Source organism: Trichomonas vaginalis, chromosome IV, assembly GCF_026262505.1.
Source record: "Trichomonas vaginalis G3 chromosome IV, whole genome shotgun sequence".
In the NCBI taxonomy this organism is placed as follows: Eukaryota; Parabasalia; order Trichomonadida; family Trichomonadidae; genus Trichomonas; species Trichomonas vaginalis.
In genome coordinates, this window is record NC_067206.1 from 12,885,621 (window position 1) to 12,900,295 (window position 14,675).

The 14,675-nt window shown below is 29.2% G+C and overlaps 5 protein-coding genes and 1 pseudogene across 6 annotated transcripts, besides 1 other annotated feature; 2 read left to right on the plus strand and 4 right to left on the minus strand.

Moving 5' to 3' along the window:
- Positions 1-9,645: part of a mobile genetic element that runs on past the window's edge.
- TVAGG3_0080780 (integrase core domain containing protein family) lies at positions 3,335-4,300 on the minus strand (the record flags this gene model as incomplete). The annotated part of the gene is made up of 1 exon (XM_051222022.1): positions 3,335-4,300. The coding sequence occupies one exon, from the start codon at positions 4,298-4,300 to the stop codon at positions 3,335-3,337; it is 966 nt and encodes a 321-aa protein (XP_051107008.1).
- On the minus strand, positions 5,205-6,266 carry TVAGG3_0080790 (annotated as a pseudogene). Its single transcript has one exon. A coding segment is annotated over exon 1 (1,062 nt).
- TVAGG3_0080800 (uncharacterized protein) lies at positions 7,294-8,506 on the minus strand (the record flags this gene model as incomplete). Its single annotated transcript, XM_051222023.1, has 1 exon — positions 7,294-8,506. A coding segment is annotated over one exon (1,213 nt), but the record flags the coding sequence as incomplete, so codon positions are not given.
- Positions 9,646-10,791: 1,146 nt separating the features above from the next.
- TVAGG3_0080820 (uncharacterized protein) lies at positions 10,792-11,969 on the plus strand (the record flags this gene model as incomplete). Its single annotated transcript, XM_001301721.1, has 1 exon — positions 10,792-11,925. One exon carries the CDS (start codon positions 10,792-10,794, stop codon positions 11,923-11,925), a length of 1,134 nt encoding a protein of 377 aa, XP_001301722.1.
- A 450-nt stretch (positions 11,970-12,419) lies between these two features.
- On the plus strand, positions 12,420-13,826 carry TVAGG3_0080830 (ankyrin repeat and SOCS box-containing protein 4 family; the record flags this gene model as incomplete). Its single annotated transcript, XM_001301720.1, has 1 exon — positions 12,420-13,826. One exon carries the CDS (start codon positions 12,420-12,422, stop codon positions 13,824-13,826), a length of 1,407 nt encoding a protein of 468 aa, XP_001301721.1.
- Positions 13,827-14,272: 446 nt separating this feature from the next.
- TVAGG3_0080840 (uncharacterized protein) lies at positions 14,273-14,611 on the minus strand (the record flags this gene model as incomplete). The annotated part of the gene is made up of 1 exon (XM_001301719.1): positions 14,273-14,611. The coding sequence occupies one exon, from the start codon at positions 14,609-14,611 to the stop codon at positions 14,273-14,275; it is 339 nt and encodes a 112-aa protein (XP_001301720.1).
- Positions 14,612-14,675: the final 64 nt, after the last annotated feature.

Consider the following 14,675-nt stretch of genomic DNA (forward strand, 5'->3'; position numbering starts at 1 on the left):
CATTTATTCTTCATTCAAAAGATTTATCAAATATTAAATTTAGAATAACTGACCTATTTGATTGTGATTTAGAATTTATGAATGAAATATTATGGCAATTTCAAATAGAAAAAATAGCTGATGAGATAACGGATTAAATATTTATTTTTAAATCGTAATAAAATGATTAAACAACAACCACAGACCATTACATACGCCACATATGCATATAATTCAAAGACGGCAGAACAAACGCAAAGGTTGAAATATGGAGATTTGGAGATAGTATTGAAAAATGACCATTTTGAATTCGTTTGCAAAGGTGGTGCAGTGATATCAAATATAAAAGAAATTTTATTTATGAATTCAAAAATTAAAGGAATAACGGATGATATAACATCAATTCCACCAGAAGAACAAAGATATTACGCATTAAATGCATTTCCTAAAGTTTTGAAGATTGGAAGATTTAATTTAAATGAGGAATTCATAAAAGGTTTCCTAAATGACATAATGAAGAAGGCAAATTTGGTTTATGTTGATGAAAAAGATAATGAAATTATAGAAAGGGTTGATAGTGAATTAATGAAGAAAGCAAATTTGGTTTATGTTGATGAAAAAGATAATGAAATTATAGAAAGGGTTGAATGGTATCATGAACGGACATCAAAGATTTTAAAAACTAAAGCTGATACAGGATGGGTTTCAGGATGTTTAGACCTTAAAGCAGATAAGGAATATGTTAACGATGAGTTAAATAAGAAGCAGATAAGGAATATGTTAACGATGAGTTAGGGAAGAAGCAGATAAGGAATATGTTAACGATGAGTTAGCAAAGAAGCAGATAAAATATGTTAACGATGAGTTAGCAAAGAAGGCAGATAAGGAATATGTTAACGATGAGTTAAGAAGCAGATAATATGTTAACGAAATATACCAAAGTTTAGTTGGAACAAAAAATATTGAAACTATTGTTGGCGACTTTTCTGTCAATGAAGAAAAAAATATTTTAGATGGGAGTTTGTACAGTCCTTAAGAAATGGTATACGGTATAAACTCATTCCGAAAAATAACAATGAAATGTATGTAGGCTATATAAAGAATAATGGCACACAAGTTAAAGTTCCATTAGACAACAACTGCTACTTAAACTTATATGGAGACGAACAAAAGAAATATTTAAGAGTTTATGAAATGGTAGATATGACATTGTCTAACGTAGCTCCAGCACCGTAATTATTATGACTATGGTGTTGACGCACATGTAGACCCAAAAAAGCAAACATTATATTTAGAATATTATAGATATAAAAGATTAATGAATAGAAAAAACGAGAATGTATATTATTATACAGATGACAAAAATAAATATTATAGTCAAGATTTTACATACCCTGAAACATAAGATTATATTATAAAATATTCTGACACAAACCAGAAGAAACCCGAAATAGTTACACTATATTTTAAGTTCAAAAGAGACAATCCTATATATCTCATATGTTTGATTTAATGAACCCAGTAGGTTCTATTTATACATCTATGGATGTGAGAGGTCCTCAAGCAATGTTTGGTGTTGGTGCATGGGAACAAATAGTCGACAGGTTTTGTATTGTGCAAACTCTTCAAAGGAAACAGGGGGAAGTAAACGATTACAGGTGAAAATTTACCTGCACACAGTCACTACATAGATTTAAGCACATCTCAAGCAGGTTGGCATAAGCATAGATATTGGGATTGGTCAGGAATGACAAAAAGGTAAAGGATATGATGTTAAAGATGATGTTATTTGCCATAAATTGTTACTGGAGTGACACTCAGGGAGAAGGAAACCATACACATTGCGTTTAGGATATACACAAACAACGGGACAAAGTAAAGAATACATGCCACCATTTATGACTGTATTCGCATGGTATAGAGTTCAATGAACGCTCAATGTTTGTGAAACAAACTTTAGGAGCTCCAAAAGAGCAAACGACATAATTTAAATTTTTATTTTAGTATAATGAAGTTCTACCATATGGTGTTATTGGAAGAGATAAGATGGAAACCCAATATTTGATCCAAAGTTAAAATTAAAGTTACTGACAAACAACAACTTGAAAAGTTGCTGAAACCAAAACAGAATGAAAAATGAGAAAATGAGAAAATGAGAAAGAAAAAAATTTAAATTATGCAATTTTATTTTTATCATAAATGACCAAATTAATTAAGCCAACTAATTCTAATTAATGATACCAATGAAATCATTTCATGGAGTACTTATCCCAGGTTCTTCACAATTAGCCGGGGCAGGTGTTGTGACTCAAGGTGGAACATTAGCGAATCCATTCAAATTATTAACTAAAGATGAACTTAATAAAATGATGATAAAATAACTGATAACAAAATTTTATTTCACTACTACCATAAAAACAGGTGAAAAAACAGGTGAGATCTCATCTTCACCTAAATTATATTTTTAGGTCAAAGCTTCCACGAGAGAAAAGATTCCTCATTCGCTAAGGATTCCAAAAATGAAAAATCATTGATTTCGGCTGAGAAAAAGCAAAACCCTTCTTCCACGGGAACAAAGAAATAAAGAAGAAATAAGAAGAAATAAGTAAATTTTTGATTTATTCCCGTGGAAGATAGAGCACTTTTATGATACTTTTTATTCACGACAAACAAGACAAACAAAGAAAATAAGAAAATACGGCGCTGTCGCGGTTCGAACCACAGACCCTGACCCCTCCATAACACCACCTTAGACCACTGTGCTACGTAGCCTGTCGACATAAGATTTTATAAATTGCATATTTGACGTAAATTTATTTCCCAGTTATTCAAAAATAATTAATTATTGAATAACCTAAAACATTAACGATAAAATAAGTGATAACAAATTTTTATTTTTATCATAAATGAATACCCACAAGCTCAAAATTTACCACGAATCATAACAAGGGAGGAAATGATAAAAATGATGCAAGAACATGTTAAAAATAACAAACCACTAAAATTGAGAAAATGTGGTTATGCAGTAATGATGGAAAGAGAGATGTTGTCGAAGAGGAATAAAAATTAAATTTGGATTGAGTTTAAAAATTCATCTTTATTAAATTCATCTCTTCCAATCAATTTATTTATTCTATTAAATTCTTTTATTTTTGCTTCACTCAGTTTAAGGATTGAACGATAAGTTTCTAATTTTTCGATTATTTCTTTCCTCTCTTTATCGTTTTCAACCCCACATTGTGGCTTCTTTTTGTAATAACATATTTTTGATTTAATTCTGTTTAGTTTCTTTTTATATTCATCGTCTGGACTCTTGACTGCTTCGTTGTTACTCATTTCTTACGAAATAAAAAAATTAAATATTATTTAAATATAATGGAGTAATAAAATAAATCGGAATTTCTATTAATTTATTGTCAACTTCAACTAATGCATTGCCGTTAATATATCTAACAAATTCAGCTATTGTGTCAAATCTTCGTCTTCTTTTTGTCATTAATTTATCAGTTTTTCCATAATCGAGATGAATTAAAACTTTATTTCCTTGTTTAAAATTCATGAGCCCTGAATTAATTTGTTCACGTTTAACATCATTCAACCTTTCCATTTGCTTTCTAATATATTCCCATTCTTTTGAAATATCATTTTTCATTTCCACTGGTTTCATGTTAATAGTTCTATGCCATGTATTATTGTAATAATATACTAACTGCTGTATGATGGAGTCATGATTTCCATCCCAGTATATCTGACCGTTAACCCCTAACGCATCTCTAAGAGTTCTCATTACCGCATCAACTATTTTATTATGAAACGTATATGGAGAGGATGAAAAGTAAAAATTAATTTGTGGGAAATAATGAGTCATAGCTGCCTGAAATCCTTTATCACCATCACCCCTGATATTATCTACTCTTTCATGATCAAGTAAGTATTGAATAGCTCTTCTTGTTTCCTGTTCTGTTTTCCCTTTCACCGGAATGCAATATAAATATCTGGTGTTAATGTTAATGACAAATAAATAAGTAACGTTTCCTCTTGAATATTCTAAATGATCGATTTCGTATGAATATGGATATGGTGCAAATGAAGGGCGACTAAATTTTTCCTTTAACGGTTGAATTTTTGGGTCAGTTGGTTTATTTAATATTTTGAAATCCTTTTTAAAATCTTTTTGCTTCTTTAATGTTTGAAATGGATATAATAAAGTGAATGATGAAGGATTAACTGAAGGAGGAGGAGGTACTGTCGTTGGAGGGTTTGGTGTTGCAGGTGGTTTAATTTTATCTGCTTTGATTTTGGATTTCATTCCCCCCTTCATTAATTCTGGATGTATTCTATTCATTTGTTTTAAATATGCTGTATATAAAGGTTTGATATACTTTCCCGCTTCGAGTTTATGTTGAAGGATGAATTCCAAAAGTTGATCTTCATTTAAAAGTCGGGCTGAATATGGTTTAACTAATGAATCATAAATTAAAGCTTGTGCTTCATTTATGGTCTGAAGGACCTGGGCGTTTTGCACCTTTTGTTTTTGTTCCTTTGGTTTTTGCGGCTCAGGATTATATAATTTATATAATTTATATAATTCATCAATATCTTCTTCTGTTAATACTTTATTTTTGAAATCTTTCAATTGTTTAAGTTGTGATTTAGTTTTTCCCTTTGAATATTCATTATTTTTAATTTTGTCTTTAATTTTAGAAATTATTTTATCATGATATTTCAAAATTTCATTTTCATAATATGGATAATAATAATCCATATCATCACCCGTTATATTGTTATCATGTTTTTGGAGATATGATTTTAATTCATAATAATTAAGAAAATTTTGATTAAGTACTAAATCATCAATTAAATTTTTTAAATCTGTGTTATCCATTTATATAAAAATAAAATAAATGTTTTAAGGGTGCCCACCTCTTTGAATCATAGTACAAAACCATTATTAACGGTTCCTTTTGTCTCTTCTGTGGTATTTTATTAAATAAATGGCATACAACATCCATTTTCACAACATACAGCCTTAGTGTGTGCTCCTGTTAATGCAGTCTTACCGATTGTTAAGCGAGTCATTGACCCGTTTTTAAGTTGTAAATTAATATTCTGACCATCAAATATCACTTTATCATTTATTATATCCAAATAATTTTTAGGTGTTAATTGTTTATTTTGTCGTAAACTAACTCCTTTCATTTTTTGTGCAATCTTTTTAAAATCACTTCCATCAATTGAACCGTTGAATGAAGTATAACACTTAGGACATAAAGCAACCATGTTATCACCTTGTTTCTCAATTGCTAAACCCAATAACTTCTTCTCATGTGCTTTTTCTTCAGCTTTATTCTTTAATTTAGGTTTAAATTTCTCATTAAAACAGAAGAAATCAAAAGGTGTGAATTTGTAAATGTTTTTATCATAAAATTTTTTATCGGTTACAATTGCTTGAAATGCTTGAGTGTTAGGAAGATTTGGGTCGCCAGCGATTGCCCAATAAGATGAATCAGTATCACCTTCAATGAAATGAAAACGATTAACATCCATGCATTTATACATAAAATCATAAATGAAAACCAAATACCAGTATTTTGCGTTATCTAAAGTGAAGAATGCCTCTTGTAAACATGTATCACATCTATAAAATCTATCTTTAAGCATCACTTGATACGTATCTTCACCTATTTCTCTTATGTTTTAAACTTATTTGACATACATGCAACGCGTGCCTTCTGTGCATTCATTATTTTAGTCTTTGCGTAATTTTGTGTATTCATTGCATCGTAACCATATGATCCATTAAGTGAAATCTTGCAAAATAAACTTTTTCCTTTATTTCCTTCTAATTCAGCCTTTTGTCTTTCATTCATAAATTCGTTCGCAAATTCATTAAAACAAGTGTTTTTAGTAAATGTTAAAATTGATTGAATGTCATCAATGATAAAATGAAATCTGTCTATTAGATACCAAAGATAATAAGAAGAAAATGGTTGATATTGGTTGTGTGTTGATGCTAACTGAGTTAATTTTCTTTGTTTCTGGTCAACTGGTAGATTGTTTGATTTCATGTAATTATACATAAAACTGCCAATTGTTTTTTCATCTGTGATAATATCAAAGTTTCTTATTATCGGTAAAAAGTTTATGTAATCATTAATGTATTTTTCATCAATGTGACCCTTTACTTCAGCCACGAATAAAGTATTTTTCTTCTTAATTATTCCCAGTGCTTTTGCTTTCTTTGTTGCTGTATCACAAATGATAACACCATTCAATCTTCCCGGCATATACATTTTATGGTCAGTATATTGAATGAAATCATGAGGATTAGATGAAAATGATGAAGGATATAATGAATTAAAGTCAACACCAACGAAATGAGTCATAATGTTGGAAGTGTCCTCATTTGATACAGTTTTAGTTTCTGGATTATATGAAAGTTTATTAATGTGCGTGATTCCTTTAAGATTTACTCTATGTTGAACATTTGATAAACCACCAGTAATTCCATTACGGAGGATGTGATAAGCTTCAACTGAATCTAGAGTCATTGGTAAATTATTTTTTAATGCATAATTTTTAAATTGATTCTTAAACGTTGAACATCTTCATCTTTATTTGATTTTACGACATTGCAATAACAACACATTAACTGACAATTTTCTTTGGTATGTGGTTTTTCATTATCGATTCTATCTAATGTTGGTTTATTAGCATATGTAAACGCTTTACCACACATTTTGCATTTAGATGAAAGGATTAAATCGTGATAGTATTGATAGTCATCCATTGAAACATTGTTTTTAGTATCCCTTTCTGCTTTTTCATCTTGTTTCTTATATGAATCAATTTTATATTTCCAATACTTTTTTGTTAATTCAAAACTTGATTCCACATTTTCTTCTTCTGGATATGTTTCGTTAGGATTGAAGTTCTTATATGCTAACGCGTAACGAATCATTGATGCATTCGATGATAAAGAAAGATTATGAAGCATGTCAATTTTATAAACAAATGTTTCTTCAATAATTTTATCAATTGGGTCAATCATAATTTCAACGTCTTTATTGCAATAATGAATAAAATATTCTAATCTATTCTCAAAATTTTTAGCATCATTGAGATATATTTGATAATCTGAATCGGATATTGTTTCTTGAGTTAATGCTGAATAAAATGAATCTTGAGTGAATGGTTCCACTTTATATAATTCATCTTCGTAATTCTCCCATGTGATGAATTGATAAGGGAAAAAGGATTTAACACGTGATTTATTGTTTCCGAAATCTTGAGTGAATTGGTCTAATGTTCCACCCGCTATATAATTTCTGATGTCAATAAATCTTAATTCATATGGACAGTTTGTTTTCTTTACAATGATTTGCTTAAATTGAGAAGAAGAACCCAGCATTGATTTTATTTTCCATTTTGCAGTGTTTAAATCACGAAGAATTAAATTTAAATCAAACTTTCCCGAATTAAAACCTATGATATTCACTTTATTGAATTCCTCATCTAGAAGTTCTTTAAATGCTTCCTTCTGTTTTTCATTTAATGTATGGGACAAAGTCCCCGCCGTTTGGTCCGTTTGCGGCTTCATTAATTCTTCATATTGTTCAATATTTGATTTAGCAACTAATGAACAGGTTGAAAATAAAAACTCAATCCAATCAGAAATAAAAGAATCACTTGATGTTAAGCAAAAATTCCTCGTAAATGTTTTATCACGGTCTACGACCTCGCCGCTTCGGTCTGAAAGACCTTCAGGACTCAAAGAGTCCGTTTGCGGCTTTATTTTGACAGTTGATGATACCATAAATGGTTTTAAGTAAGCGTTCAAAGTTGCACATTCAGAAAGTTGAAGTTCTTCTTTAGTCTCTAATGTTTCGAAGTCAAAAGTAATATAATATCTTGTTGGTTTATAATATTCCTGCAAATTGTGAGCTAATAGCCATTGATATATCTTCTGTTTCGTGATATGTGGTGCATATGGTTGTTGTGTGTTTTGCAATTGAACGTCTTGAATTAATCTTCCATTATTTTCTTTACATTTCTCACAATGTTTTAAAAATCTTCTTTGGTTTTTCCTTTCTGGGTCATCACGGATAGAATATACTTCTTCTTTGCAAAAGGGGCAAACTTTATATCCTGTGAGTGCTTCAACGTCTGTAATTCTGTCAGCGTGAAGTTTTCCACATGGACTCTGTGTTAATAAAATATTTACTGTTTCAAATTCTGGATCTATCATTATTGATTCCACTAATGGAAAGTCTACCTTATTTATGTCTACGTCTTCTGGTTGAGGGTCACAATAATAAAAATCAATATTAACGTTTAACATTCTTGCTAACCTCTCACTTTCTGATGAAATGTCAAATCCTTCATATGCATCTATGGCTTCATTTAAATAACTTCTACGAGTTTTAGGATTAACACCATCAGGAATGTTATAGAAGCGTTTAAATAACCTTCTACCTTCGGCTCTTATTTGATTATCATTCATTTTAGCTGTTCCGTTTTTGTTCATTTATGTAAGAATAAAAAATTAAAAAATAAATAAAAATAAAGTTTATTTTTTTTAAAGTCCAGGGCTAAAGTCCATAAAATGAATTAAGAACACATAAATTTTTATCATCTGCGACGTGACGAATACATTTTAATTTACTCAAGAATGCGTACCCTGATACATTAAATCTAATTCCTGTCTTATTTAATTTCACAACTTTGAAAAGGAATGTATGAATAGCTATAAAATGATGAGATGATGTTTTATGGGTTGCTTCCATTTTTTCTGAAATAAATGAATAAATATAATGTTTATAAGTTTTCATATCTTTTATATTCTTAATAACGAATGGTATAGACCTTTCAACTTCGTCTTCCTTCGGTGCTGTTCTTTCATATGAAACATTATTAGTATCTTCAATAATGAAACCACAATCGCATAAAATTTTATATGTACCAATTGTTTCTTTTGATATTTTATCTAACAAATCAAAAACTTTATCAACACCTGTACATTTATTTAAATAATAATTTGTGTAAATATCATGGTCTTCTTTCTTAATCGTATTTGTTGCATATGTTACATTTTTCAGTGCTTTTTTGAATTTTTCAGAATCAAGAGGAGGTGAAAGTAATATACATGGATAATCTCCATCGTCAATAAATTGTAACTTATGTTTATGAATAAATTTTGTGCCTTCTTCTGAAAGTGTTTCATCTATTTCACCATCTAATAAATTTTTAGTAGATTCCAAAAAGTAATTTTTATATCTTTCTTCATGAGATTTTTGAACTTCTGATTCTGAAGCTGGGATATTCATTAAACCCTCTACTTCATTCTCATTATATTTTTCAACTTCTCTTAATTCCTTAATTTTTTCATCTATTTCATCTCTTATTTTTTCCAGTCTTTCAATTTCATCATATTCATCATCTTTAATCCGTTCTTCATAATATTCAGGGAAAACATCAGGTTCTTTAGGTTTTTCTTCTTCAGATGTGGGATATAAGAAATTTATAACATCATCTTTATTCATTTTTCCATCATAATCTAAATCATTTAATAACTCCGCGAATTTTTGACAATTTCTTAAATAATATTTATTAACTTCATAACTCGCCTCCTCTAATATATCCTTTATTTCCTCGTTTGTGAATCCCAATTTTTTAACGTCGTTAGTCTTGACACTCATTTTCATACGAATTAAAAAAATAAATTATTCAAAAAATGTAAGACATGAATTTTTAAAGTTTATTTTTTTATTTTTTTTATTTTTTTTTATTTCATTATGTATGGGTTTAGTGAAAATTTCTTACGATTCTGAAAATTTTTAAATCTTGATTTATTCAAAAACGTAAGAATAAAAACCGTAAAAATCATACATTTTTTACTTCATATGTAAAAAAAAATGATACAAAATCGCTCAAAAATGTATGAATTCTTACGTTTACAAAAAAAGTCACAAAACCCGTCAACATATACTACTTGATTTATTCAAAAACGTAAGAATAAAAACCGTAAGAATCATACATTTTTACTTCATATGTTAAAAAAAATGATACAAAATCGTTCAATATTGTATGAATTCTTACGTTTACAAAAAAAGTCACACGACCCTTCAACATATACTACTTGCTACCCTTTCAATTGTCCATGTTGATTCTAGACAATTATGAGCTAGTTTAAAGTGTTTCAATCTTGACGTCTAAAAATATTTATAGGAAATTTGCTATAACAAGATACACTAATATTTAATATGCTGAAATTGTAGCTTATTTAAGAATACCTTGAATTCACCAATTGGTCGTTATTTAGCAATGGAAAGAACAAGTTTCAAATTCATTTGCATGATAATGATGTAAAATTAGTTTTATGATTTAATACTGATCTACTTCTGTAGTGATTTTCAAAGTCACTTGCAGTGAATTATGAATGTTTCATGATAGTTTTGATGTCTTCTATATCGAAGATATCAAAGAGATTATTGTTTTGAATATATTCTTTGATATGAGAACCAATATATTCGAAATTAGGAACAATTCCTCGACTCATGAAAATTTGTAAATTATTGAAAAAAGAGGTATTTGTCTCTAATTTTTATTCAAAATAGTCGATTTGAAACAACATTCTTTAATAATTAAAATAAATCAGAAATAACTCAAGATTGTATTACCAGATTTTATCTAAACATTGTCATCTGCATATTCATATCATGTATAGTCTATTGCTATAGTTTTAAGCCAGAATTTTAGTAATAAGGATTTTTTTTACAAAAGGGGGAAAAATATAAAAAATAAATTTTTTTTATGGCACGAAATTCAAGTAATTCCAGGCTCAGGAAAATTGTTGGATGGAGTATACTCATTCTATTTATTAGTATCATTATTTTCATTCTCACGCTTAGGAAGCCTTTCGTTCGCCATACAGGAAGAATTCCTTATGGATGGGATTCCAAGTTGAATAAAACACTTCATCAGTACATTAGCACAGTTCCTACCCGCCATGTAGTTATATTGACTGGTGGTTATCAATCAGGAAAAACACGTGCTTTGGAAGAAGTTCAATATGAATTGCTTCGAGGTGATAGTTTTGTTATTAATGTCGATTTCTCAACAGCAAGAAATACAAATGATATAATCGGCCTAGTTAAAACAGCTGTTTTCTCGGGATTAGCAATGCTTAAGCAACCTACCGGTGCTCAAAGAAGATTTTTAGTAAAATACTTACCACCACAGTCATCAGAGGTAATATATGGCATTCATTCAGTTTATTCTCAATTGTATTTCGTTTTATCGTCGAAAATTGATTTACTTCATAATGGCACAATTGGATGGTCAGAATTCTTCAATAGCCTTGAGGAAGTTAACCAGTATATTCCTGTTGCTTGCCTCTTCAATTCTATCGATAATATCATTGTTCATTGCCCAGAGCTATTTAATGCATTACTGAACAGATTCGCTCTCAGAAAAGACTATGTTGATTACGTCCCCATTATCTGCGAGCTCAGAGATACTTCCCTTAGAACAAAATTTTCATTATTTGATTCGAGTATCAAAATTTACGAACTGGATGAAGTTTTCCAGCCAGAAAAGGTATTCGTTAAAAGCAATAAGATTTTCACGGTCAATGAACTCAAAGCGATTACTTCCAGATTTGGATACCATGGAGGCATCTTCGAGAGAGTATTTGAAGACCTCAAGCATGGCCGTAAACTTGCGGACGCTCTCGATTCTGTTTCTGAGTTCGTTAGCAAAGATTTATCAAAACTTAATATTTCAAAGGAACTTGCACTTAAAGTCTGCGGAAATCAGACTGTTATTGCACCCTCTGAAATCAATGAGTTTCATCCGCTCCTTGTGAAAGGATACATCTGGATGAGCGAAGATTATCGTTTTAAGTTTGCACATGTTGGAATCAAAGACTATATATGTAATCATTAAGTTAAAATAAACAGTGTTTTTCTCATAATACTTAAAAATACAAATGTTTTTCTTTCATCTTTTGAAGCCAATAAATATATCAAAAATCTCCAAGAAAGCTTTAGACATATATTCCTTTGTCCTTATAAATTACTACTTTGAAATGCTATACTGACTGATTTTTGTTATAATATAATTTCTTTCTTTTCTTAAATTATAATACAAACATGCAATATCTTTACTTAATTTCTCTAATGCCACAACACTTGTCCATATCACATTACAAATTTCAATCTTCTAATAATTTACGTTTTTGGATAAAAATCTTATTGATTTCGACTTTCTTATTGCTATTTTATTATTCCATATATATGAATTAAATCAAAATTCAAAATTTATATTCCAATTCTTTGCAGTGATTGTTTTCCACATGTATGACATAGTATTATTCTCACAATGAATTTTAAAGATATTTTAGATGGTAAAATGTTGATATATGACTTTTAAATTTTTTAATGTCTGAACAAGACGTTAATCCAAATAGATACAATGAGCTACGAAGCATCTGTCAATACCACATAGATATATATAATGCGTTATACCAGCTGAAAACTGAAAATGATGAAGATTTAAAGTCAATTTACAAACAAATCAAAACAGAATTGATTGACTCAAAGAACCGTCATCCTAAAAGCATTATAAAAGATATTTTAATGATCATTCCGTATAACAATCGCTATACAAAGTCATATTTGACACTTGCCAAATTCGTTTGTGATGATTATCATATAACAGAAGTCAGCGATATCCCAATAGTATCAAGTTTCCTGTTTTATAAAGAATATGGAATTAAATTAGACAAATATACTGATTTTGAAAAAAATTATTTAGGAAAGCTCGACATTCATACAGAAGATACGATTTACAAAGCAATTATGTATAATGACCTAGAAAAATTCATCTATTTCATAGAAAGAGAAGGATTTGATAAAAATCAAAGACTTATAAGCAGTTTATATCCAGATTATTATGGATATTCATTACTTGAATTATGTTGTTATCATGGAGCAGTAGATTGTTTCAAGTTCTTAATAACGAAATTCAACTTCATAATAACAGGAGTATGTCTTCAATTTTCATTTTTAGGCGGAAACAAAGATATCATGAGTGAATGTTTGAAATATAAAGAACCCTATGGTCAATGCATGAGATATGCAATTATTTCACACAACATTGATTTTGTTACATTTTTAATGAATGAATACAATTTAGAGATTTATTTATTTTTTTGTGCTCGTTATAATAATCTTGAATCCCTTTTAGTTTATTTTGATCAAACTAATGATATTAACACAGGTTTTTTATATTCAGCAGAGTTTGACATCCCATCTCTTTGCGAATATTTTCTCTCTCATGGTGCAAATATTAATGAAAAATATGATGATGGAAAAACAGCTCTTCATTATGCAGCAGAACGTAATAGCAAAGAAACTGCTGAACTTCTTATTTTTCATGGTATAAATATCAATGAAAAAGATGATAATGGGGAAATTGCTCTTAATTATGCAGCACGTTATAATAGTAAAGAAACTGCAGAACTTCTTATTTTGTATGGTGCAGATATCAATGAAAAAGATGATAATGGAAAAACACCTCTTCATTATGCAGCATATTATAATAGTAAAGAAACAGCCGAACTCCTTATTTCACTTGGTGCAGATATCAATGAAAAAGATGAATTTGGAGGAACACCTCTTCATCAAGCAGCATATAAAAATAGCAAAGAAATAGCCGAACTTCTAATTTCACATGGTGCAAAAATCAATGAAAGAGATAAATATGGAATTACAGCTCTTCATATTGCATTAGGTAATATTAATAAAGAAACAGCTGAACTTCTTATTTCGCATGGTGCAAAATAATACTATTCTTTGCATATATTTTTAAGTGAATTATATATATTATGGATATTCATTACTTGAATTATGTTGTTATCATGGAGCAGTAGATTGTTTCAAGTTATTAATAACGAAATTTAACTCCAAAATAACAGGAATATGTCTTCAATTTTCATTTTTAGGCAGAAACAAAGATATCATGAGTGAATGTTTGAAATCTCAAACACCAAATCATGTATGCATGATATATGCAATTATTTCACACAACATTGATTTTGTTACATTTTTAATGATTGTGCTCCTTATAATTTAGAAGATTTTGAATTGTATCAATGAAAAAGTTGAATATAGAGAATCCACTTTTTATAACGCAGTTATAAAATATCGTAAAGAAACTACTGAACTTCTTATTTCACAATGTGCAAATATCAATTTAAAAAACGGTAACATAATATTGAAGATGAAATATTTCATTTTTCAAACGAATAACAATTCTTATGTATAAATCCATATTTTAATATATCATCTTCAAGATCTGAAACATGTTCAACAGATGATTGCTCCCTGTGATGTTGATCTTCTCCCTCACTATTTTTTTGCATCTTCATTGGCTTCTTCTGGTTGCTTCTCTTCTTATTTTTCTTCATTTTGAGGTTAGTTTTCTTCTTGTTGTGAATGATAAACTGACCAAAAATTGTTTTGAGAGCGGCAATAAAGTGTTGGTAAGTCATCTTTGGCTTTCTTTTCTTCTTTGATTCTTGGTTTATCTTTTTGAACGTATATCTTGCAAAATATTCAGCACAACTCATAGCATATCAATTCCTTTAATAGGAATATCTTTGATGTCTGGATTTTGCGTGATAATTTTTTCGT